A 27,388-nucleotide genomic window follows, 5' to 3' on the forward strand; every position below is an offset into this window, starting at 1 on the left:
CCGATTTGGACCAAACTTGGTCAGTGGATAGTACGTAACGTCTTGATTACGATGCGCCCAAAATTTAAGCTCGGCCCGACATATTTACGAAGTAACGGAGGCTTGAATCATTTGGGCGAGCCCCTGCGATTTCCGTCAAAATTGCTATACGGATATACTGCATCCTCCTCATTACAAATATCATAAAAGTTAAGCTCGGCCCGCCATATTTTTTAAGCTACGAAGTCACAAAGTTACGGAATTTCAGGGTCATTGGGCGAGCCGTTGCGATTTTCGTCAAAATTTGTATGCGGACACAGTTAATGCTCCTCATCACGAATATCGTAAAAAGTAAGCTCGGCCAAACTTATTTCAAAGTTAGAGATGTTTGAATTTCAGTGAGTTTCTAATCTCAGTTACTTTTGAAGTTTTTTTTTCGGACGGAAATGATAGATGTTCTGTTAATTGAAGAGAGGCGACTTCTGGCTAATGGCCGGTGTGCAGCGTGCAGATAGTAATACTTTGCAACTGTTATTTTTATTGTTGTGTTGATTTTTTTAAATAAAGGTATTTTTAGAATTGTTCTGCCTATTTGTTTATGGATCAAACAATATCGGTGCTGGCGAGATTATCGTTTTCATGGCACGTAAAGGCAGCATGTTCAAATTACCTTACGGATGGGGCAATTTGAGCACACCGTGACTTGGTGGAGAAGTGAGGCTACGCTATTCACGGTATGCTCGGCTCGCCCAAAAATGAGGCTTGCATGGTGAAAACGTGACATTCGCGCTACTGAAATCGTTTTTTCCTTCCAGGGTTGAGCTGGAATTTGGTATGACGGAGAAGACTTTGTTCAGAGCTTACCCCCGCTCCCTACCCGACATGATCGCATTAGCTTCGAGATCGAAATCATTTCATTTCATTTCATTTCATATATTCACAGTATCACCCACGGGAAAAGCCCATTTACGGGTAAAGTCACATAGGCATAGGCACACTGATCATACAAACACGTAATAAAGGTATACAGTAAATGATACAAAACAGACCGCAATCTTGCGACACACGGCAACATCATTGGTCTGTGGGAAAGGCGCGGGAGGATAGCTGAGCAGCGTAAGACTTAGCTGTTTTCCTCACTTACCGCAACAGACCGCAATCTTGCGACACACGGCAACATCATTGGTCTGTGGGAAAGGCGCGGGAGGATAGCTGAGCAGCGTAAGACTTAGCTGTTTTCCTCACTGTGGCTAAGGAGTCCGTAAACAGGTCTAGCTGGTTGTTTTCACGCAGAAATTCATTTGCGAGCCTCGGCACCCTACAATAGAGCCCATTCTTGATGGTTTCGACTCTGGCGAACGGCACGGCGAGCAGATCACGGCGGCGAACTGATCGAGGCGGGACGGCGAGGCCAAAATGAGATCGCAGGGAACTGGAGTCAATTTTGTGCTTGAAAAGACGAGCTACATAAACCAAGTCATGTTGCACCCGTCGTGCTGCCAGAGAAGTGAAAGAATGTGCCGAAAGAAGATTTTCGTAAGAGAGAGAATCCGAGTTGGTGACAGAGTTAACTGTAAGCCAAATAAGGAATTTATGCTGGATTCGTTCTATGCGATCCGTATGTGTTCTCGCCGCTCCGCCCCACACAACACTGCAGTTCTCGAGAACCGAACGTACAATCCGTGGGGTCTAATGCCAGATGCATTTTCTCGGATACATGCACACGTCTGATTCTGAATCTCGGACACTGATGCCTTGGCCCTGCCGTCCGGCGCCGAGGAACCCTCAGCGGCCGTCTGACGGTGGCCCGCTGCCGTCCGCAGGTGGCTGCACCACCCGCTCCCGTCCGCAGGTGGCTGCACCACCCGCTCCCGTCCGCAGGTGACTGCACCACCCGCTCCCGTCCGCAGGTGGCTGCACCACCCGCTGCCGTCCGCAGGTGACTGCACCACCCGCTCCCGTCCGCAGGTGACTGCACCACCCGCTCCCGTCCGCAGGTGGCTGCACCACCCGCTGCCGTCCGCAGATGGGATCAGCCCGGGTGACCTACGCCCGAATCGCCTATTCCATCGAATGTCTACGCCCGGGTGACCTACGCCCGGCTGACCTACGCCCGAATCGCCTACTCCATCGAATGTCTACGCCCGGCTGACCTACGCCCGGCTGACCTACGCCCGAATAGCCTACTCCATCGAATGTCTACGCCCGGCTGACCTACGCCCGGCTAACCTACGCCCGAATCGCCTACTCCATCGAATGTCTACGCCCGGCTGACCTACGCCCGGCTGACCTACGCCCGAATCGCCTACTCCATCGAATGTCTACGCCCGGCTGACCTACGCCCGGCTGACCTACGCCCGAATCGCCTACTCCATCGAATGTCTACGCCCGGGTGACCTACGCCCGGCTGACCTACGCCCGAATCGCCTACTCCATCGAATGTCTACGCCCGGCTGACCTACGCCCGGCTGACCTACGCCCGAATCGCCTATTCCATCGAATGTCTACTACCGTACGGCCTGCCCGTGTTCGTGGAGCAGTCCCTGCTGTATTATCGAGTAAGGATTTACCCATTCACTACGCCGGCTGACTGGCGGCCCCATCCTTTGTTTGCTCTATTGTCGTCCGTCGCCCGTCGCGGCGGTGCCCAGGCCCGGGGGTCGCCTGGCGCAGCGGGGGGTAGCGTCCCGCCCCGCGGCCCCTGGCGCGGCGAGAGCTAACATGCCGCGGCGCACGGCACGGCGGGCCGCCGCCGCCGCCGCCGAGGGAGTGGACGCTGACAAGGATGAGGGCCGTGGGCCCGTGGCATCACCTGGGTTTGTATGGATTTTTGTTCATTTGGCCTGCTGGCTTAAGTCACCGATTACATTAAAAGGACAAGTGAAAATGAGCCCCTGCACGAATTAGTGTCTTTGCCAACGGCTAACTTCAATTGCAGGAGGGTGAGGAGGGGTCGAAAGAACCACCCAGTGATTCATCCCTTGATTGAGCTATAGGGAAAGCGGGTTTGGCGAGTGGAAGCCAATGAAATAAATTTTTATTGTCCTAAGAACAACTTGAACAGCCTTGACTTTTCCAACAACTTGACAAGAGTCATTGCCATAGAGTGCATCAAGTTTCAAGTTGAACATATTTCTTTTTTTTTGAAAAATGTGAAGTAAAGCCTTGCTTCTCCGTCAAGTGACGGTGTATTCAAATAACCCGACCGTTGGGTAACTTGAACAGTCTTTCTTTGCACGCCATGAAATAGTTATCTGGCTATCACCGATGTTATTTGGTGTATAAACAAATAGGCACAACAGCTCTAACATAGGTACCTTATTGAAGAAAGATTAAAACAACAACAAAAATAACCGTTGCAGAATATCAATATCTGCTTGCTGCACAGTGCACACCAGCCAGTTGACAGAGGTTGGCTTCTCTCGTCAGTTGACAGATCGTCTATTATATCTCCGTTCGGTAAAACCTATCACAACCTTACCACATCTGTAAGAGTGGTGCCAATTGGATTTTGTACCTTCAGAATTCCGATTTTGTCCTATGCCCAAATCGGAATTTGGTTGGACAAAGGCAGCATGCTTTGGACAATATTTGTCAATTACTTGCAACACTTCAGCATTTTTATAAAGTAATCGTGCACACCAGTAAAAACGCCTTTTGGGGCGACCAACGGAGTGAGCGGGAGGGTGGGCCTTGCACGTACGAAATTGCGAGGGGGTACCACCAAATAACTTGTGCACTGCACCCCAAGACCTACTAACCGGTCCCTAGTGATGTGACAAATTTGAGCGCAATCGGCCCAGCCGTTCTCGAGATCTGGAAGCGGCACCCTGCATGTGCGCACGTGCCAACTGGGTCCTAACTGACTTTTGCACGGCACCCTACCAACTGCTCCCTAACCGTGTACCAAATTTGAGCGCAATCGGTCCAGCCGTCTTCGAGATCTGGAATCGACCCCTGCACGTGCGCACGTGTAACAGCACCCCAAATCTGGCACATGGATATGCATGGCTTAGTGGGTGCCTACCTACATGCTAACTTTCAGCTCAATCTTTCGGTAAAAATATTTTCGGGTCATGTCAGGTCACCGAGCTATGACCTCACAATAGGTAAAACCTCCGACTCTCTTTTTGACAAAATCGTACATCTGGCGTAACTGGACGCGATCCCATCGACAAGAACGAAATTATTCTGTGTGACTTATGTCAGATTTTGACAGGACATGAAACATTACATCGTATATTGACCTTTCTAAGGTCAACAAAGGTCATTGACCTCGCATGTCTGTGTTTAGTAGGGTTTCTTGAGGTCCTGAATCCGAATCTGTGGTTCAATCTTCATCTAAATGCTTTCAAAATTGTTCCTCGATCTTTACAAGGTCACCTCAGGTCAATTAGGACCGTCCTCGCCAGCGGCGGGTGTGACTCTCGTGTTCCCGGGGACTATGTCACGCCAGTAATGACTGAACTGCAGTGAACTATGCATCATTTTGTTGCTAATTCATTGAGAAAAACGGTCGTGAAAGTTTCATGTTGATATCTTTCATAGATTTGCCATTATTGGCTAAATAGCCTGGAAAATTTTAGCTTTTCCCCGTAATTTGATCGTTGACTAGCCAAAACGGAGTCAAATATTGACCTAGGATAAAAATATAGGTATCACCAGTCGCGAATACTCGTAAAGAGCAATCGACTTGTCTTTGTTGGGAAGCGCTACGACGCTTAGTTTCGAAACTTCAGGAGGTCGGATCACCCCCCCCCCCCCCAGGCCGCGTTACGAAAAATGCCCTGCCAGGGCGACGGTTATAATAGCACGATCTAGGCGTCCAAAAAAGGGGTGTGATATTGATATGCAACGTAGCATTTGATGAGCGGCTTGGTAATAGTTAGATTGTCCTGGAGTGACTCAATTCAGTTAATTTCTGGAACACTTGCAAGCTATTAAAAAGATATCTAGGCGCGTCCAGTGAATGTTGGAAGGTATTGGAAAGTAATTACATGGAAAGTATGGAAAGTGTACACACAGCGAATATTTTCTACTCAGATCATGACGTTAAGTGTGTAAAATAACAAATGCAATAGCGATTGAAATGAACATTTTTTGTAGGTTCACAAGTGAACAAGAGGTGCCAGGCGCCAGGTGGATCATAGGTGGACCCCGGAAAAGAAAGGGAGATCGATTTCACCTGCCAACTTCGGTACCCTAACGCCATCTATGAATTTTCAAATTAATTTGAGTAATTTTATCACGCATTTTTGTAGCATAATTAGACTATTGCCAACACGTTTTCGTGATATCACCAACGAAGAAACCGATTTATGTTGCATTTTGTGTGCTTCCTAATTCGATTACCTGTATCCCCCTTTTATTTTTCGAAATGGTTATATTTATGATTCATGTTAATATTTGGTTCATTCTGCATCGATCGGCAGTAATTATTTCAAAATTGGTTAACCCGGCAGGCGGTGGGCCTCCCAGCCACCTTCCGCGCGGTGGGGGGGGGCATTTTTTTGCCCCCCCTCGTATCTCCGAAACTACTGGACGGATCCGGAAAATTCAAACGATGTTCGATAGCCTTGTCAAATTTGTTGAAGGAAACCAAATTTCACTGACCTCGGGGTCACTGATGACGTCACAGGTCAGGTCAAAGATAAAATGTTTCACCGTTCAAGGGGCCTCTAGGGAAAGCGCTATAACACCGAGTAAAACGCATTTTGTCGAAAATCAGCGATAAGGCGTCAGTTGTCTAGTACATACGTTGCTATTAGAGGTCACTGGTCATACCAGGTCAGTTCACAGGTCAGGTCACCAAAGGTCACCAAGGGTCACCACATGAACCCAACTTTACTAAGGTTGTGGGATGCATGTTTTATGGCCAGTTTTTCATTTCTAACTCAATGGTATTGGTTATAAGACCATCAGGTACGGTTTAGGTCACTTTCTGGTGGAGGTCAGGTCACAAAAGGTCAGATTTCAAAGTTGATATTTTTGCATAAAATGGGTATCGGTTCGATGCAGCTCGTCACGGGGAGTCTAATGGTGGTCTTTGTTTTGCGCTACGAGGTCTAGAATTGCTAAAAATTGAGTTTGAAAATTTGACGTGATCAATTTTGAACAGTTGTTTCGCTATAACTTGGCCAAAAAAAGGTATTGATCTCAAAGTTGGTATGTAGATAGAAGGCGGTAGGGACTATCACATATATTCCGTTTTTTTTTTCGAAATTCAAAAAACTTTTGGATTTCTCGGCTATTATATTCAAAAAATATTTTTTTTTTATTTTTGGGGTCAAAATCAAAAAAATTTGAAAAACCGAAATAGCAGTTTTGTAGCCCTCTTAATTCCACACCTTTTATAATCGGAACATTGTTCTGTATCTCTAAAGCTGTAGGCCTGACAGCTCTTCCCGCGAAACCTTTTGTTGGGTCAAAAATGGCAAAAATGACGTCACTCTGACGTCATTAGCGGCCAACCTATCATAGCCTTTGGAAAAATTTTTGGTCACCATGTGCGCTAGCTACTCCCGGGAGGGTACTGAAAGTTTGGTGACGATCGGCGCAGCAGTTCTCGAGATATATCGAAAAAACTAAAGGGGGGGGGGCAAAAAAATGCCCCCCTTCCGCCTGGAAGGTTAACCCTCGCCGGACCTATTGCTTTTCTACATACGCGCCGGCCGAGGGGAGGGGGGTGAGCGGGTACGACCCCCCTCGCCGTTTCGCCCCTGGTGGAGCTAGCGCGTGGCAGAAAAAAAGAGCGTGTGTGCCGTTACGAGGAGCAGAGATTGGTACCCGATTTTAAGGTCCTAGGTCAACCGGTGACCTCTGAGGTCAGGTCAAGTGCCTCAAGGTACGGTTCAGTTTTTGGCGAATAACTTCGCAAAAAACGGTCGCAGAGCCACGATTTTGGCAGCATCGTGTTCGCCTCGCTCAGGCACGTCGGATGATATACTTTTTATTTGGGTCAGGTCAACTTAGGGTGTTGCGCTCAGGTCACGGTCAGTTCAGCGCCCCCAGGTCACGAAGTTGGTCGAAAGAGGTCATGTCGCATATCATTCGATTCGGCAGGTCTTCCTGAGTTCATTGGTGACTTTCCTGGCTCGCTAGCTCAATTTGATCGGGAGTGATTGACGAAAAACTAAAATGACCTTGATGACGTTGTAAATGACGTCACGCAAGGTCAACATTGCAAAAGTGACGCATGTAACCTTGCAAGGAGTACATCAAATCACGATTCTGTGTGCTTGAGATAGTTGGAGATCGTTCCCGGCGCCAGAATAGCAGTTTTCATTTTTCCCCATTGACTTTTAATGGGGAGGTCACGAAAATGACCTGACCTCATAAGACCTTTAGGAAAAATCCGAGATATACAAGTTGTGAGACTCGTTATGGATACTAGATCCTGCAAGTTTCATTTCCCTGTGAGTTTCCTCTGGGAGGGCGTTGTGAAGTTGCGACATCTGAAGACCGTGCAGAGGTTCACTTATAACGTCATAGGTCAGTGACCTGACCTGACTCGAAAATGCCGTTGGTGTCAAAAGATCTGGCTTGAATCAAAGGCTAGGTATGCCAAGTTTCAGCTTTCCATCGCCAGTGTGTTAGGAGCTATCGCGGAAAAAAACCCTAGGGGGGGGGCGGCACCCGCCGTCCCCCCCTCGGCCGGCGAGGGTCAATTGAGTACCTTATTGCTTCGTTTGCGTATGTGCATGTAGAACATGTACCTCTTGAATGATACACCATAAACTGGGTTTGAAGTTCAGTTATTTTTGGGTAGGTATATAATTTATGCTAGCGGCCGCAAAACGCCAACAGTAGGTGCGATGAAAGAGACACCTCAGTGAGCTGGTCATAAGGTCGCCTGAGACAGTGTCCCTTACGATCCGAGATATAGCTACCTGCAAGTTGAGAAGATGCTTCTTCCTGCAAGTTTCCTTTCTCTGCAAAAGATAACTTCGCACTGACGGCCTTCGGATTTTTTTTTTTTTACCAAGTAGGGGCTTCCTTACAACGTGACCGTCATTAGAAAGGTAAATACACAGATAACAGTAGTACTACTGTTCTACTGTACTACTGTTATCTGTGGTAAATAGTATTCACTTAAAGCAGTGCTAAATGACAGACATACTGATAGATAAATGACCGACATCAGATATCGCGCTACAAACAATCACTGTAGAATTCACAAAACGCACTGACACCTGGCTCCGAAGACATCCATATACCTACCATTTTACATGCTAAAATGCTTTACAATCCAGAAGTGGCTATATTGCGATGCATTGTTGCTAATTGGGGCAAATAGATGAGGAAAATGTTTAAAACATTCCTTTTGCAGTGGGGCTATATATTGCGCTAGGCAACCTTGCTTGCAAACGCTTAAGTATTGTTTGTTTTTGAAACGGTTCTTCGTCTAAACCTATTATCCGAGGGCCACGTTACTGACACTCATACGAAAACGGAACATTAAATGCATTTTCTATGCAAACGAAACTCATAATCAGGTGACAACCAAAGTATAGCGTCTTACCATACCCGTAATATAAAACACCCCGTTTCGAAATGTCTTGGAAAAGCTCATTCACGCTCGAATGCAGCATACCAGTGCTTTATGCATTATTTTGTTTAATGGTTGAAAGATAAGGTCTTTAAAATAGTATATGGCATAGTGCGTTATATAGGCTGTGAGTTTTGCACCGATGAACTTGTGACCATGGTTTGTACCTATGCATGTATGCATAACACTCCAATGTATGTACAGTCTGATTTTCTTTTTGCTCTATCTTAACCCGCGCCCTGCTGGGGGGGGGGGTGTTTGAACACCCCCCCTTGTGGTTTTTCGCGAATATCTCAAAAACGGCGGCGCGGAGCGCCGCCGTTTTTGGTACACCTTTTCATACATCAATTCTACACATGTTGTGAAAATTTCAGACCAAGGTCATTCAAGGTCAGGTCACCAGGTCACTTGAAGTGACCTCACCTCATAAAAACTTTCAATGTCTGTCATAGCTACACCGAGTGACCGATTGCTTTGAAACTTTCAGCGATTGCTAAGGGCAATAGCATGTACAAAATGTATATCTCAGAATTTTGATATCGATGACCTAAGGTCAGGTCAATTTTGCGACCTCGCCATTATAAGTCAATGGGAGAAAATTGAAATGCGCCTATTTTGGATGCAAGACATTATAAACACTCCCAAACACCGAATTACAAGTGGTTTAGACACACTGAACATGAAAATGGTGTCCGTGACCCTTGTTTATGCCCTGAGGTCATCTTAGGTCACGAATGGTATCTAACAGTTTTTCGCAAATAACTTTTGATAGAGGCATGCTAGAGCGATGAAAACGCCTCAGATGTGTTCAGCTCGACGATACGGATCGACTGATATGCAACATGACCCTTTCCGGTCAGGTCATGACCTTGACCTGAGGTCAAATTTTCAAGTTGACCTTTCAAGGTCAAGTTATAGTTCATTCGATGCGTCTTGACGAGAGGAACACGATGCCGGTAAAAGTAAGCTCGTACAATGCTTGGGTCAAAAGTTATTGCAGAAAAACCGTTTTCGAAAAAATCGGCTATTTTTGCAGTTTTTGCCCCCTGCAGGCAAAACCGTTGACGTTAGGTCAAATCTGAGAGAATTACTCAGAAAGGGCGTTAATAGGGCTATCGAATGCGCTTTTCCGCGGCGCTCTAGCTCTATTGGTTCCCGAGTTATGCGTCGGCTTCTTGGAAATTTTCGACATTCGACCTGGAAATCGGCGAAATTTTGCCTTCAATGACCTCTGGTGACCTGACCTTTGACCTGACCAAAAAATTGACCGAAGTGATTTCGTCATTATTTTTGACGCTCTTTCGAACGCCGCCTTCCGCGTATCGCTACGTGGCCAAGGAGCCGAGTTACAAGGGGGGGTGTTCAAACACCCCCCCCCCCCCAGCAGGGCGTGGAAATCCAGGACCCCCAGCCGGGCGCGGGTTAGATCAAAAGTTATAAGCGAAAAACATTTGACCTATTTTAGCGAAATTTTTACATTTATATCCCCCCAAAAACTCCCTAAATATTGACCTAGAGCAACCAAATTTGCACAGGGGTGAGAACTCCAAGGGGCCCACCTACCTACCAAATTTGGTGTTTCTATGTGCCATAGGAGCCAATCGCGAGGGGGGTCGCATCGACCCCCCCCCCGCCAGGCCGTGTTATGAAAAATGCCCTGCCAGGGCGAGGGTTAAAAGTACCGCGCAAAGTGACGGTGGATCCATCAACCCTGACCGAGGAAGGGCCTGCTATAATTTGAAAGTCACCGAACCAATTGACCTGGGGAATGGACGAGGATATCCATTGTTTCGGTGACTAGCAGTCCTTCCTCGGTCAGGCTTGATGAATCCACTGTTACTTTGCGCGGTACTTTTAAGACATACTGTGCAATGACGTAAGCTTTAAAACCTACCACGTGGAGGCTTGAGATCGTAAATAAACAAATATAGATAAATACCTAATAGTATATGGTCAAATAACTAGTCTAGCGGTGACACACTTCCCCTCGCCAGTATTGGTGTTTTGACAGCCGCAAACGTATAAGGGCGGGGGAAGTCCGTTGGACCCCCCTTGCCGTCTCACCCCTGATCGAGCTAGAGCTTCGCGAAAAAACGAGCGTGTTTCCCGTGACAAGAGGAAGCCGATGATACCCAATTTTAAGGTCCTAGGTCATTGGTTGACCTTCCAAGCCAGGTCAATGGCCCAAAAGTCGGGAAAATCGAGACCAGTTAGGTCGTTAAGTGTGGCTGCTACGGGGTTATTCGGGGTTCTGATCACGAATATCATGTTAGTTTTTATCACAGATGATGTCTTCATGCTTTTAGGCCAGGTCGGGTCAGGTCAGTTCAGGTTAACCAGTAGTGGTTTTGCCGGGCATTCGTAGTAGGTGTCAACCGCCTCTGACAGCTTCGTAACATGTTACGATGGCACCAAAACTACTTCGTAAATGCTCATATGGTTGCTAAATTCGAATTAAGCTAAAAAAAAACTAGCCTAGAAACATGTAAAAGTTAACCGAGCTCATTTAAGGTCAGTGACCTGTCCTGAGCTTCAAGTGAACTTAACACCCACCCTAACGCATAGGAGCAATATCATATCACATGTTCGAACCCTTGAAACCACGAAAAGAGTGCAAACGCGCGGCTAAAGGAGACGACATACGCCGAATCGCGATTCCGGTCAAACATGGTCTCGAAAATTAGGTCACAGGTCAAAGGTCATTTGCGTCAGGGTCATGAAATTGTTAGGGTAGGTGTAAAATTGATGAACGCGAGGGTAATGAAAGTTCCATCGCGATCAGCGGGTTTTTACGCGAGTTATTTGCGAAAACCGAGAGGGGGCTGCTCGACCCCCCCCCCCTAAACCGGCGAGGGCTAAGGGGGAGGGGCGTTTCTCACGGTTCTTCCTACCTAAGATCATTGTTAAGATCTGAAATGAGAAATAATAAAACATGGCTCACAGCAGGGCTGAAGCGTGAAATACGCAAGCATGGCTACTAAAGCTTGATCAGCTCAACGATTAAAAAAAAGCAGTTCAGGCTCTCCGCCGATGATGACAGCCTGGTCGGGTGGTTCGCTCCGCGACAGGGTCCGTCTGCTTTGTGCGGCGTGGCACGGCGCGGCGGGGGGGGGGGGGAAGGCGGCGATGCGTCTGAAAGGCGACGCTCGGACGTCCCGGGAATCACCTGTCACCATGCGGCGCGGCGGTCGGTCCCTCCGACCCTTCCCATTGTTACCTGACTGCGGGTGCCGGTTCCCCCGGAAGGGTCACTTTGGTATGCGAAATCTTCACTCGTTAATCGGACAGGAGGGGAGCAGTAGACATTCGATGGAGTAGGCGATTCGGGCGTAGGTCAGCCGGGCGTAGACATTCGATGGAGTAGGCGATTCGGGCGTAGGTCAGCCGGGCGTAGGTCAGCCGGGCGTAGACATTCGATGGAGTAGGCGATTCGGGCGTAGGTCAGCCGGGCGTAGGTCAGCCGGGCGTAGACATTCGATGGAGTAGGCGATTCGGGCGTAGGTCAGCCGGGCGTAGGTCAGCCGGGCGTAGACATTCGATGGAGTAGGCGATTCGGGCGTAGGTTAGCCGGGCGTAGGTCACCCGGGCGTAGACATTCGATGGAGTAGGCGATTCGGGCGTAGGTCAGCCGGGCGTAGGTCACCCGGGCGTAGACATTCGATGGAGTAGGCGATTCGGGCGTAGGTCAGCCGGGCGTAGGTCACCCGGGCGTAGACATTCGATGGAGTAGGCAATTCGGGCGTAGGCCAGCCGGGCGTAGGCCACCCGGGCGTAGGTCACCCGGGCCTGAGCCCCGCAGATGACCCTCTGCGGCCGTCTGACGGCCCCCCTCCCTTCCGCAGGTGACTGCACCACCCGCTCCCGTCCGCAGGTAAACCTCAGCGGCCGTCTGACGGCCCCGCTCCCGTCCACAGGTGACTGCACCACCCGATGTTTCGTGGACGTGGGCTGTCTGAGTTTGAGCTACGACACGAGCAGCGGCGCCTGCCAGCTGAACGCCGTGCGCGGCCACCCGAGCAACACGGAGTACCGCAGCGGCACACTGCACCGCCTCCGGCCGCAGATGGGTGCGTACAGAGGCCCATGTCACTCCACTTTTGATGACATCATAAGGGGGCCTTAGGACAATAATGGCGCGGTGCGCCACAATCGCTTCCAGGCTATCTGCCAACAGCTGCCATTTTTGAAAATATAATTTTGAAATAAAGCTACAAATAATAAAAATATTGTAATAAAGTTATTAAATAAATCGATACTATATTGAAAAACTTAAAGGGACCCTCCCACCTTAAAAAAAAGTTAATGAATTGGCATGAGAGTGATGTCGCTCGGTTCAGAAAGAGCGAAAACGAACATCTACCAAATTTCACCGAAAAATATTCACCGGTTTTCAAGATATTAGACTTTTACTTTTGTTTACTTTTTTTGGGATCTCCGCTGTTTCTAGCGACTTTATTTTAGAAGTGCGGCGTTTGCGGCAGATGTTGCGCGCAAATAGCATATACCACCGCGTGCTACAAAACGTTTTAGTCAAACATTTAAAAATCGTTAGATATCTGCGCTGACGTCACACATTCAGAGGGGTATTCCTAAGCATTAGCCCCTCTGAATCAAAATGCTGCAATTTTGAAATTCAATATTTCCGATTTAAGGCATTTGTCGATGTTGTGAGTGCCGAAACCGGTAATTGTGAGCCAGGGACCCCATTTTGGCTATCTCAACTCAAATCTAATGTTAAGGTGGGAGGGTCCCTTTAAAGAAAAATGATTTAAACATAGTAAAAATATAAGCTCGATGAGATTTTACGTTGCTTTCCTGCAAGTGCAGAGGGTTTTTAAATCGTCTATATCTTCAAAACTGGCCACTTCTTAGCATATTGCTGCTCTTTTTTATCGCTAGAAAATTAGTTGGGCTTTTTATTGACAGCAACGGTTGAGCGTTAAATGGAAAGTGGCATCAATAATCTACAAATGAAGTTAGTCATTTAAACCTTGTGAAGGAATAGAGTACCCCTTGTGAGCATCAGGGGTGCCGTCACTCAGGATCTGTCTCTGATTGGTCGACGGTGGAGTGACTGTACCTTCTATAGATGGCCTTGGGTGCGTACTCCGCCCGGCAGCTGGGTGCGTGCGGCGTACTCCGGCCGATAGATGGGCGCGTGCTGCTTACTCCGGCAGATAGATCGGTGCGTGCTGCATACTATAGTTGTTTTTTTTTTTTCAAAAGAGCTCTGGCTCCAAGTATGCTTTCCGAATAAGCACGTGTTTAAGCCATCGAAAGAAGCAAAAACTGAGCTTGAGAAAATCGAACGTCGACTTTAACATGTGATTTCTTCCCGATATTTTTCATACGTGAGTTTTGGAGCTAGATTTTAGAACACGGGTGATGTAATACTGTCAAACTTACTTGCTTTGAAATGTAGAGTAGCCTGGGGCAAGACGCCCCAGATAATTTATTTTGCTACATTTGATGTCCCACATGACCTGGAAGGCTAAATTTGTGCTCAATGCGTTCTTTGGACATTTTAGTTTAAATTCCACCCCTCAAATTATTTCACTTATGATCGGACTCCTAGCTAGAAAGTAGTTTGTGAAGCAACGGCAAATGGGGCATTTTGCCCCAACCCCAGGGCAAAACGCCCCACGGTCTGGGGCAAGAATCCCAATACTCCAAATTAAAGATGAAAAACATGTTAGTTGGCTAAATCTTAGAGAGATCCGTTAGACCTCTGGAGGCACGGCACTGAAGTAACCACATTCCATCCTATCAGGTGTTCAGCTATGACGCTATTGTATGAGCAGCTTTTTCACCTGCCTCATAAGGCCAAATAATAAATTATTGCAATGCAAATGTTAAAAAATACTTCCTTTGCCATCCAGTTGCTGAGAAAAATACATATAAATGCATAAAAACTTTGCCACCTACCGAACACTAGGAAAACCCCCGGCCCGGCGAGGGTTAAAGGTATAAAAGCAGGACTGAACTCAGGCTGGGTCAAGTCATGTCTAGCTGAGCACGATCGTCGAGCACGTTGCTTCAGACGCTGCGCGCAGGAATGTCTCCGGCGAAGAGAATCGAACTTCTACAGGGTCCAAGGAGCACGGCATATCGCATACCGAAGAGTGCGCAGCATCAGCAGGGTGATGCCGATCCCAAAGATGACCTCTGAACCTGAAAGGTGTGAATCAGGACCTGGGCACCAGCGCTTATGCAACATCTCCTGGAGCTGATCGCGGAAGACCCGATGAAGTCACGATGGAGCCGGCGGTCTCGGGCTATGGAGACCGTCGTGCTGGGCTGGATCCAGGAAATCACTGGAGGAGCTGGATATATCTTCCAGTATGACTTCTCACCCGTACCCACAACCGAGGATGCAGAAGTGGTGCTGGCAGCCAATGCGCCAGACGGGGACCAGGGTGTTCTAGTCGCCGAACTTCTCAGACCTCAACCCCTTGGACTGCTTTCTCAGCAGCGAAGTTGCGAGGGTACCCAACAAGATCGCTCACTATTCCAGGAATGCTATGAAGGACACACAGGAGAAAATGGACCGAGCTGTCGAGAAGCGCGCGTGCAGCTGGTTCAGCAGCTGGCTGGACAGGATGGTTGCGAATAAGTGAAAGCATTGGAAAACGACGATTTTGTCCACCCATCAACATTATTTTGGATACTTCACTTTGGTTTATCAGTACTCAGCATTTGAATGGAAGAACACAATTTGTCTCAATTTAACAATCCCACCTGCAGTGGTGTCTATTAGGCACCACTCGACGATTTTTTATCGGAGTTGGTGTAACTCCTCTGACAGCGCTCTTGTGCTCCCAGTTGTGTTGGCGGACTGGTGTTCCGGTGACTCTGACAGCGCTCCCCTGTGCTGGTGTTCCGGTGCCTCTGACAGCGCTCCCCTGTGCTGGTGTTCCGGTGCCTCTGACAGCGCTCCCCTGTGCTGGTGTTCCGGTGCCTCTGACAGTGCTCCTCTGTGCTGGTGTTCCGGTGCCTCTGACAGTGCTCCTCTGTGCTGGTGTTCCGGTGCCTCTGACAGCGCTCCTGTGTGCTGCCAGCCGTGCTCGGAGACTGGTGTTCCGGTGCCTCTGACAGTGCTCCTCTGTGCTGCCAGCCGTGCTCGGGGACTGGTGTTCGGCCGACTCGGACTGCTCTCTGCTGACCTCCGGCGCCGGACGCTGTGTGGCCAACACGTGCCAGTGTGCGCCCGGTGAACAGCCCGTCTCGCCCACCCAGTGCGGTGAGTGACGTCAAACGGACACTTGAGCACCTACTGCGACCTCGGGTGAATCGAAAATAAGCTAAGCCAACTTCAAGCTGTCCCTTGTTGGCGCATTCTAAGGCTTAGGCACCGCGAAAAAAGTATTGGGCGTAAAGACGCCTTCCCCTCGACGGCGGCCGGGTAGCATATTGCTGATGGCTGTATCTGAGCTGCGACACTCACGGAACGTGGCTGATATTTTTCTTTTCTTTGCTAGGGCCGGCCACTTTAACAACGACAGAGGTGGCCACTGTCGGTTCCACGGCAACTGGTGGGCCCGACTTGGCGTCAACAGCCGGACCGAGCGGCTCGTCCACCGCGGCCGCAGTCTCCTCCACGGCCTCGACGACACCCACTGCTCCAGTCGCCTCATCCACTACTGAAACCGCGGCCCCGCCGACCACTGCCGTCCCCGGCTCCACCGCTCCTACCACCGCTACAACCACCCCCACGGCAGCTACCTCCACATCTACTGAATCTACCACGTCTACTGCTACATCTACCACCAACGGGCCCAGCACGACACCCACTTATTCCACTGCCTCCACTACTGTTACAACAACAACCGAAACGACCGCCGCCATCTCCACTACGTTGGCCACAACCACCACCACAGCTACCGCGACCACCACCACTGCTACCGCGGCCACCACCACAGCTACCGCGGCCACTACCGCGGCTACTGCGGCCACCACCACAGCTACCGCGGCCACTACCGCGGCTATCACCACAACTGCTGTGGCCACAACTACCCCTACGGCAATGACTTCCACCACAACAACGCCAACAACAACGCCAACAACAACGCCAACAACAACGCCAACAACAACGCCAACAACAACAGTCCCAACGATCGGTAAGTCGCTCCACTAAACCATCAGCTTACTTACTCGACTTGTTTGTTGACGGTCTTACTTCGTGTGCTGTATTAAATAACCGCACGAGTACAGACTTGCAATAAGTAGGTCACGCCTAAGTCACGCCGATTTTCCAACTAATTACAAGCAGTTTTCAGCCAATTAAATATTTGGCAATTTCTCCTTTCTACTAAAAAAGTTAATTATTCAGTAACATATTACATATGCATTAGGTACTCATGCGATTTTTATTTTCCAATATGAGTCTTAGGAAAATGGGCCGCCTGGCGCAATTGGTCTGTTGTACAGTCTGTCTTAAAAGTACCGCGCAAAGTGACGGCGGATCCATGAAGCCTGACCGAGGAAGGGCCTGCTAAATTCATGAGTCACCGTAGCAATTGACATCCTCGTCCATTTCCAAGTCAATTGGTTCGGTGACCTTCAAATTATAGCAGGCCCTACCTCAGTCAGGCTTGATGGATCCACCGTCACTTTGCGCGGTACTTTTAAAACAGACTGTACACCTACATATGTACTTATCGGTGATTATCACAGCTCCAAACAGGCTCTACATAATCGGCTTGGCTCGTATACACATCAATGTTGATACTTTAATGCTTCGCTTGATTTTCTCACTACTGAACCGTACCCATGATCAATGATTATGTCTCTAGATATTGATTATGGTTAACTGATCGGTCATTCCGCGGGACTCAGCTGTGAAACACCAGTGGATAACTCCGTGGGCGCTAGCCGCCCGCTCAGGCGCCGGTGCCTGCGTGCCGCGGGCCGCGGAGCGGCCTGAGCCGTATTTGACCCGTCCGTGACCCGTCCGTCACCAGGCGAGCCGGTCACCACTGGGATGGAGCCGCTGGGCACGCCTATCCTGGTGGAGGGCTCCACGGCCGGCCAGGACCTGAACGCCTGGGTGTGCGGCAGCCATACGTCCGGTACCAGCGCCCTCATCGGTGCCACAGCCGGCGGCGGCCAGGGCAACGTGAGCGCGCCGCCGCCGGCGACTGATGCTGTCCGCAGGGCCGGGGAGGGGCGCCGACACTCTGTGGTCCTCAGGGCCGGGGAGGGGCGCCGACACTGGTCCACAGGGCCGGGGAGGGGCGCCGACACTCTGTGGTCCTCAGGGCCGGGGAGGGGCGCCGACACTGGTCCGCAGGGCCGGGGAGGGGCGCCGACACTCTGTGGTCCGCAGGGCCGGGGAGGGCGCCGACACTCTGTGGTCCTCAGGGCCGGGGAGGGGCGCTGACACTGTGGTCCACAGGGCCGGGGAGGGGCACCGACACTCTGTGGTCCTCAGGGCCGGGGAGGGCGCCGACACTCTGTGGTCCTCAGGGCCGGGGAGGGCGCCGACACTCTGTGGTCCTCAGGGCCGGGGAGGGGCGCCAACACTGTGGTCCGCAGGGCCGGGGAGGGGCGCCGACACTGGTCCACAGGGCCGGGGATGGGCGCCGACACTGTAGTCCGCAGGACCGGGGAGGGGCGCCGACACTGGTCCACAGGGCCGGGGAGGGGCGCTGACACTGTAGTCCTCAGGGCCGGGGATGGGCGCCGACACTGTAGTCCTCAGGGCCGGGGAGGGGCGCCGACACTGTAGTCCTCAGGGCCGGGGATGGGCGCCGACACTGTAGTCCTCAGGGCCGGGGAGGGGCGCCGACACTGTAGTCCTCAGGGCCGGGGATGGGCGCCGACACTGGTCCGCAGGGCCGGGCGGGGGATGGGCGCCGACACTGGTCCGCAGGGCCGGGGAGGGGCGCCGACACTCTGTGGTCCTCAGGGCCGGGAAGGGGCGCCGACACTGTAGTCCTCAGGGCCGGGAAGGGGCGCCGACACTGTAGTCCTCAGGGCCGGGGAGGGGCGCCGACACTGTAGTCCTCAGGGCCGGGGAGGGGCGCCGACACTGTGGTCCTCAGGATCGGGGAGGGGCGCCGACACTCTGTGGTCCTCAGGGCCGGGGAGGGCGCCGACACTCTGTGGTCCTCAGGGCCGGGAAGGGGCGCCGACACTGTAGTCCTCAGGGCCGGGGAGGGGCGCCGACACTGTAGTCCTCAGGGCCGGGGAGGGGCGCCGACACACTGTAGTCCTCAGGGCCGGGGAGGGGCGCCGACACTGTAGTCCTCAGGGCCGGGGAGGGGCGCCGACACTGGTCCACAGGGCCGGGGAGGGTGCTGATGCTGTGGACCCCAGGGACTGGGGAAGGGGAAGGTGTCTCCGTGTGGTTCACGTGGTACATAGTACATAGTTTGTCAAAGATGATGATGGATTATCATCCGGTTATTTTTTTTTCTTTCAGCAACTGAATGCGATGCAGTGCGCTGATTTTTCAACGCTTCCTGGGTTTACAATGGATCACAGTAATCCGTATCATCTGATTTTATCAGAGGTAAGTATATTTCTTATTTTCGTCTCTCTTCCTTCCAGAGTAGGCGGGCTTCTTTAGTTGTACCAGTTGTACTGGAGTGCGTTAACCCTCGCCGGACCTATTGGTTTTCTACATACGCGCCGGCCGGGGGGGGGAGGGCGGGTACGACCCCCCTCGCCGTTTCGCCCCTGGTGTAGCTAGCGCGTCGCGGAAAAAACGAGCGTGTGCGCCGTTACGAGACGCAGAGATTGGTAACCGATTTTAAGGTCCTAGGTCAACCAGTGACCTCTGAGGTCAGGTCAAGTGCCCCAAGGTACGGTCCAGTTTTTGGTGAATAACTTCGCAAAAAACGGCCGCAGAGCCGCGATTTTGGCAGCATCGTGTTCGCCTTTGCTCAGGCGCGTCGAATGATATACTTTTTGTTCGGTTCAGGTCAACTTGGGGTGTTGACCTCAGGTCAAGGTCAGGTCAGCACCCCGAGGTCACGATGTTGGTCGAAAGAGGTCATGTCGCATATCATTCGATTCGGCAGGTCTTCCTGAGTCCATAAGTGGCTTCCGCGACTCGCTAGCTCAATTTGATCAGGGGTTATTGACAAAAAACTAATATGACCTTGATGACGTCATAAATGGCGTCACGCAAGGTCAACATTGCAAAAGTGACGCATCTAACCTTGCAAGGAGTGCATCAAATCACGATTATGTGTGCTTGAGATAGTTGGAGATCGTTCCCGGCGTCAGAATAGCAGTTTTCATTTTCCCCATTGACTTATAATGGTGAGGTCACGAAAATGACCTGACCTCATATGACCTTTAGGAAAAATCCGAGATATACAAGTTGTGAGACTCATAATGGATACTAGATCCTGCAAGTTTCATTTCCCTGTGACATCTCCTCTGGCAGTGAGGGCGTTGCAAATTTGCGACATCTGAAGACCGTGCAGAGGTTCACTTATGACGTCATAGGTCAGTGACCTGACCTGACCCAAAAATGCGGTTGAAGTGAAAAGATCCGGCTTGAATCAAAGGTCAGGGCCAAGTTTCAGCTCTCTATTGCCAGCGTGTTCGGAGCTATCGCGAAAAAACCCTATGGGGGGCGGCACCCGCCCCCCCTCGGCCGGCGAGGGTTAACCGTCGGCCGGCGAGGGTTAACCCTCGCCGGGCCAGGGGGTGATGCAACCCCTCCCCTTTAAGTTTTTTTTTCGCGAATAGCTTAAAAATTGCGGCGCGTAGCGTCGCCAAATTTAGCATACGGTCTGGGGCAACTTTTTGACACTTTCCCTGAAAATTTCAGGTCTCTGTCATTTCAGGTCAGGTCACCTGCTCACTAAAACCGGTACAATGTCAGGGTAAAATTGGATTATATCAGCGGCAAAAGAATCGCTGAGCTTATCGTTATAGCGTAGGAACCCGAGAACCGTAAGACATATAGCCACCATATTGCGCAGACACAACTTGGGGCAGCCATTTGACACATGTCCTAGGAGTTTTGTGCTTCAGTGACCTCTGGCTAGGTCACAAGGTCACCAAACCCGGTATGTAGTCAAAATGGCACTGGAAATATGCTATTTTGTCCACGAAATGTAGAGTTGTTGATCCATTTGATTCAAACTGTCAGGATATGCTAAACTCACCGAATTGTATAACATATATCCAGGTATTTCAAGTTCGGGTGGCCTGAGGTCATCTGAAAGTCGCGACAAATTTTATGAAAATTTTTCCGAATAGCTCAAATTGTAAAAGTATGCTCCATTTCAACGTTTTTGTGTTCTTTAGCTCCATTTAAGATGAATTCGGTGTTTGCTTTCTGAAAAATCCTTAGGTCAGGTCATCTGAGGTCAAATGAGGTCAAACTACGTTTTTTGCAAATAACTTCGCACACAATGAGGCAACAGCTTCCAAAATGGTGTCATTGTGTTCCTTGTGATCAGCCGAGTGGAATGCTATGCGATATGATGCCATTTGGTTAATTTAAACTTAGTTAATCAATTTAAGTTCACTTAAAAAATAGGAAAAAATTGTTCACTTTAACTTGTAACGAAGTATACAATTCCATAGAGGTCTTATATACAATTCGATGTGCACTCACGTGCTGAGTTCGCTGGTGCTTTTGTTTGTACGTTATCTTAACTTGATTAAAAGTTATAAGCGAAAATTTTTTGACAGCCTTAAGCAAAATTTTTACACTTATACCCCCAAAACAAGGACGGATCTTGGCGAAAGTTTTTTTTTTTGGGGGGGGGGGGGTTCACAGGTCGGCCGACATGCCGAGTCTGGTGGATGAATACTGACGACCGGGGGGAGGGGTAGGGAGCGAGTATGTCAAATTCAAAAAGATATTTTCTCTTTCTTCATTTCTAAGATGAAGTTTTATCTTTGTAAGTCACTCGGCTCAGTCGCTTTAGTACCTTATACCTACCTATATTTTGAAATGTTCCTTTTTCAGTGAGGAATGCAAGCAAGTACGAGTATTAGTTTGTATCCGTAACACATTTAGCTCTGAGGCAATGGGAGGGTATGGGAGCCGGGAGATGTAACAACACTTTTAAGAGTTTTTTTTTTGGGAGGTTAGGACCCTGTACCCCCAGGTTCGGTCGCTGTACCGATTACCGAGTAGGTACCGATTTTTTCCTACTGCAGATGTTCAAGAAATTAAGTTTTTGGGTGCAGACATGATTACAGGGGTGTCGTTTTCCGAAAATGATTGGTAGGGCCCAAAGGCGGCGGCCGGCCATACATGACGGAGCTTACAAGGTAGGGTACCCCCAAATCTGCCTTTCTCATCGGATATCGGCACTTTATACTTTTTCTTACTGGTCGTTGATAAGGCAAACCAAAATCTAAAAAAACTTCAGATCTCTAGTGTCGGAGGAATGGACGCCACTCTGAAAGAAGCCCACGCCGACTTAAAAAGACGGCTTTGGTGAAAGGGGCCAGGAACGGCTTTGAGGGTCCAAGCCAACTAAAAAAGACGGCTGTGGGGCTAGGAACGGCTTTGAATACCCACGCCAATTGAAGGGTTCGACAACTAACGAGGTCTCGAAACACCACGATAGTTAGAAAGACCTGCCTGCCAAAATAAAAGGATGACAGTACGAGGGGCGTTCAGAAAGTATCAGGTCCGACCATGAAGGAGAAGAGAGATACAGCATCGACTTAAATGTTAGACCAAAAAGTTCATTTATTCAAATAACCACTGTTACGACAAAGGTATTTCGCGCAGCGCTTCGCGAGAGCCCTCAAGGTCTCCATAATCAAGTGGGTTTTGGACCCACCCTGCACGCCCAAGACGGCTGCTTTCGTCTCCCTGCTGTCAGCGAAGTTGCCACTGCTAATTTCCTTTTGTTGGGTTCGGAAGAGGTTGCAATCAGAGGGTGCAAGGTTTGGGGAAAAAAGTGGATGCGACCATAGAGATATTATTATATTGTAAGATCTCTATGGATGCGACAGCAACTCGAAGCCACAGCTCACCGCTTCATTGATCGTCACCCCCCGCATGTACGCAGGTGCGTGGTCGTGGATCAGGTGCACACTTAATCAGCTTCCCCATAGCCTCTCCTCGATGTCTATCGAATGGACGCACATCATTAATTGTGCGCCCCTGTGAAAGTTGACGAGCAGAGCCCCGTCAGCATCCCAAAATGTACCTAACCACTATCAAGACCCTAAATACCAGGTAGTCCAGGTAGGGTCGGCCGGCGATTCTACCTGATCGTGACTGATCGTGACTGCGGCGCACTTCCGAAGGGCACGAGGGCGTACGGACACCGGCTCTGCTAAGGGAGGTCACGTGGCAATATACGTCCGAAAGGGGCTCAACTTCTCGAAGTTGGAGACCGCCCCCCTCGCACCGGCCGACAACACAACGGAGTGGTGTGCCATACGCCTATTCACGAGCAACCCAGCGGCTCGCGACCCTGCGCCAAACCACCTGGACATCCACAATTTCTACCGGCCGCCGATCCGACCAGGCGAGGAGGACCAGAGGACCGACCACTTCGACCCGGCGGCCCTACCCACCAATCGAGACACCCTGCTTATGGGAGATTGGAACGCCCACCACCCAGACTGGGACCAACACTGCGGAGAAGAAGATGACACGGGACGCCGCCTCTCGGACTGGATGGCCCTCCAGAACTTCACTACCCTCAACAACGGAGCGCACACCCGCACCAGCTACCGGGGCAATCCTAGCACCCCGGACGCAGTCCTGTGCCATAGGGACACGGCTGGACGCTGCGCCTGGTCCGTCGGCCCCGACCTGGGCAGTGACCATCTGCCAATGATCACTACCGTGCTCATGAGCGGCCACAGACCAAGGAGGATCAGAAGGACAAGATGGGCCTTCCATAAGGCCGATTGGACCGGCTTTGAGGCAGACTGCGAGTCAGCTCTCGCAACACTCCCGGATGATCTGACGGTGGAACAGCTCAACGAACGCTTCACAGCGGTCATCCTGAAGTGCAGCCTCAACCACATCCCCCGTGGAGCAAGATCCGATCCCAAACCATGGGCCATGGATCCGGAACTGGTGGACGCGGTGCGAGAGCGCCGTGCTGCCAGAGCCGCCCTGGACGCAGACCCTGGCTCCGCAGCTCTCAGAGACCAGTGGGTGTCAGCCAAACGCAAGGCGGCAAACACAGCACAAGAGGCCAAGTCCAGAGCGTTTCAGAAGTTCGCCTCGGAAGAGCTCAACCGCCCAGCCAGCATTGGAAGGGTTCACAAGATCCTACGAAAAATGGAAGAGGCTGTTGAGATCCCGCCTGGTCAGGCTCTCGGGGATCACGGCCGCTGCGCCGTGGAGGACCGAGACAAGGCCGAGGCGTTCAACAGGACCTATGCCAACGTGAGCCGTCAAGTACGAGCCAAACGCCAGGACACCAAGACCAAGGCGGAACTGAGGACACTCAACGGAAGGGAGTGCCAATGTGGAGGCGCCCGCTCTGGGGTTTGTTCCCCGTTTTCACTCCAGGAGCTGGAAGCGCAACTCCCAAACATGAAGTGCCGGAAGGCCCCGGGCCCGGATGATATCTGCGCGGAACATCTGCGCCACCTGGGCCCGGTTGCCAAGGCCGCGCTCCTCCGCCTGATGAATCAGACCTGGGCCTCGGGTCTCACGCCGTCGGTGTGGCGGAGGGCGACCATCGTCCCGATCCCCAAGGCAGGGAAGGACCCGAAACTGACTTCCAGTCACCGACCGATCGCCCTCACCAGCCACCTCGCCAAACTCGCCGAGCGACTGGTCGCTGCGCGACTCACACACGTAGTCGAGCGCGACGACCTAATCCCATGCGAGCAGGTCGGCTTCCGCCGGGGCAGATCGGCCGAGGAAAACTTGGCTAGACTTGTTCAGCGCGTGCAAGATGGATGGAACAGGCCGAAACCAAGGGGAAAACCGGTCGACGGGAAGACCGCCGAAAAGTTCGCCCTGCTTGCGTTTGATTTCTCCAGAGCCTATGACGTCATAGACCACAGGATGCTCCGACTGAAACTGCTCCGGCTCGGAGTACCCAAGTGCCTGACGAACTGGGTCTGGGCGTTTCTCCGAGACCGTAGAGCGGCTGTGGTGGTCAACGGCACAAGAAGCAGAGAGCGTCCCTACCGAGCCGGCCTCCCCCAGGGCAGTGTGCTGGCCCCCACACTATACACGCTGTGGGCCGCGGACCTGATCACCGCCCTGAGGTCTGTTCCCGGTACCGAAGTCTTCATGTACGCTGACGATACAGCGACCCTCAGCAGCGGAGCCACAATAGAGCAGGCGGGGAGACGAGCCCAGCAAGCAGCGGACACCATCTCCGCGTGGGCTGATGGATGGAAGATGCGCGTCGCTGGGGAGAAGACCCAGGCGCTTGTTCTGTCCCAGTGGGCCCGCGACGCATCGAGGCTCTCCATCCGGGTCGCCGGAGCGGAGGTCACCGGTGGTACCACACTGCGTCTCCTGGGCGTCTCTTTCGACCGGCTGCTACACTTTGGAGCCCACTGCAACGAACTACGTAAGAAGGTGCGCCCCCGTACGGCCCACCTCCGTCGCATGACCGGTAGGAGCTGGGGCCTGACCGAGCGGCAGCTGAGAACTGTCGCTAACGGCTACGTACGGGGTGCCCTAGAGTATGCGGCGGGAGCGTGGCTGCCTGCTGCATCGGAGAGCCACCTCACCCTGATCGACAGGGAGCTGAGAGCTGCCGCCAGGGTGGTGACGGGCTGCCTAGCGTCGACCCCGTTACACGCTTTGATGGCGGAGGCGGGCCTTCCCACTGCACACATGTGCCGCGACATCAGAGCGGCGCGCCAGCTAGCTCTGGCGGCCTCGCTGCCTGCAGGAGACCCGCTCAGAACCCTGGCTGACTCGTCGCCACCAAGACGTCTCGCGGCGACCCTCGGCTGGCGAGACAGAGGCCGTGAGATGTTCGCCCGCCTGTCGCCGGGGGGCGAGCCCCTCATCATCGAGGAGCGGCTCCATGTCTCCGCCCCGCCATGGCAGGACGGCGGAGAGGTGTCCTTCCACCTGGATGTGGGCCCCGACGGCTCCAGGGACCGCCCGCCGGAGCTGAGAAGAAGGGCGGCGGAGGAGCGGTTGGAGTCGTTCCCGGCGGACGCCACCTGGATATGGTCGGATGGCTCTGCCGAGGAAGGAGTGCACCGCGGTGGAGGAGGAGCGCTGATCGTGACCCACGACGGTACCACAAGAGAGGTCCGAGTCGCTGCTGGCCGCCTCTGCTCAAGTACGCGAGCAGAGCTGTTCGCGCTGAGGGCCGCGCTGGAAGATCTGACCTCGACACCAGACCGGGATACGGCGCGCCCGATCATCATCTGCCTCGACTCAAAAGCGGCACTGGCTCTCCTCAAGAACGGTCCAGCGGCCCAGCGGACGCCGGTAGCAGCCGACATCTGGAAGGCGCTACAAGGCATCAGTGCGACCGGCCAGCCCATCCAGCTGCAGTGGGTGCCGGCGCACTGTGGGCTGCCGCTGAACGAAAGAGCGGACGGCCTCGCCAAGGAGGCCAGTGCCCTGCCACAAGAGGACACACCTATAGATATCACCACAGTGACCAGAGCGGCCGCCCGCTCAGCTTCTGCAAGGTGGAGGGAGGCCTGGCCGGACGGGTGGCACAAGGAGATCTGGGGCTCCCGCCTGCCGGGCCCGGTGGAGGGCGAAGACCGCTGCTCTGCGATCGACGTCCACCAGCTCCGAGCCGGCCACTGGTCCTGCTCGGAGCAGTACCTTCACCGCATCGGCCGCCGACCGTCGCCTGGATGCGAGCAGTGCGGCTCCGTGAGGTGCCCGGCCACGTTGTGCCGTGTGTGCCGAGAGGAGGCCGACACTCCACGGCACGTCCTGCTGCGCTGCCCGGCGCTGGCGGGACGCCGCCTGGCACGAGTGGGCACAATCCACCCTACGGTGACCGAGCTACAGGACGACGGCGTGGTGGCGGCCTTGGCCGCCGGCTTTCGAGCCCAACTGAGCCGTCTGGCTACGCCCCCCTAGGGGGGCCGGAGGGAGCAACAACAACAACCTGATCGTGACGTCAGCTTGTGACGTCATCTGGGGGCAAGTCTTGAAGCCCCGTTTGAGTACAGTCGTGTACAGGTTGATGGTCCGCTACTCTTTATCCACCGGGTTCCTATGGCTCAGCATTGGCAGCAGCCGCCTGGTACCGGTAGGCTGTGCCGCATGACCCGAGAGTGAAGCGGCACAGCCTACCCACACTGTATGACACCGGCTCGGGTCGCCTGGTAGAGCGATTTGACCCGACGCTGCGTTACACCGGCTGGGGGGGGGGGGTAAGGGTCAGGCCTGTCTATTTGGCTCGGCTCGGTGGATGAGGCGGGCTGGAGTGTGGTGTGGGGCGGGGGTGATGTGGGGAGGGAGTGAGAGGACCTGGGGCTGGGTGTGTGTGGTCACTTGTCGCATAGAACCGATCGTAATTCACCCACCAAAAATTCGCTTTAGAGATATTCACAAAACCCAGGGGGTTCAAACACCCATCTCCCAAGTGGGGTGCGGAAGGACAGGTAAGGGTCCATACGGTCTCCTCATGAATTGCAGCAAAGAAAGAAAACAGACCTGTCACCAAATAATCTTTCTGAAAAGTGGACTAATCGCATAGCCTCGGACACAGAAATAAACATCCAGCACGCGAAGCGTCTCGAACCGGGCCTCTCACTACCGGTCAGTTTGACAGTCTAGCACACCTGCGCTGAGCTACACCGGATGGTGGCCTCGATCGGGGCAAAGTCTGGCCGGGCGGGCGGCGGGGCCGGGAGGTCGGCAGCAAAGTCAATGAATGTTTTTGTGGTTTCGGGTGCCGGTCGCTCTAGCTTGGTGGAATGATCATGGATCATTGGCAAAACTTTCAACGTGGAGTCCCG

General features: G+C 52.2%; 1 protein-coding gene across 1 annotated transcript in view; it reads left to right on the forward strand.

Annotated features, from left to right (window-relative positions):
- LOC122388456 (mucin-5AC-like) overlaps positions 1-27,388 on the forward strand; it is a 74,787-nt gene that overhangs the window by 35,358 nt on the left and 12,041 nt on the right. The window contains exons 2-6 of the mRNA XM_043383633.1: positions 12,442-12,594; positions 15,642-15,767; positions 16,006-16,644; positions 17,488-17,642; positions 18,951-19,040. Of these exons, the coding sequence (XP_043239568.1) occupies positions 12,442-12,594; positions 15,642-15,767; positions 16,006-16,644; positions 17,488-17,642; positions 18,951-19,040 (1,163 nt within the window). The remainder of the gene's footprint in view (positions 1-12,441; positions 12,595-15,641; positions 15,768-16,005; positions 16,645-17,487; positions 17,643-18,950; positions 19,041-27,388) is intronic.

Source organism: Amphibalanus amphitrite, unplaced genomic scaffold, assembly GCF_019059575.1.
Source record: "Amphibalanus amphitrite isolate SeventyFive unplaced genomic scaffold, NRLGWU_Aamphi_draft 000000F_arrow, whole genome shotgun sequence".
NCBI classification, from domain to species: domain Eukaryota; kingdom Metazoa; phylum Arthropoda; class Thecostraca; order Balanomorpha; family Balanidae; genus Amphibalanus; species Amphibalanus amphitrite.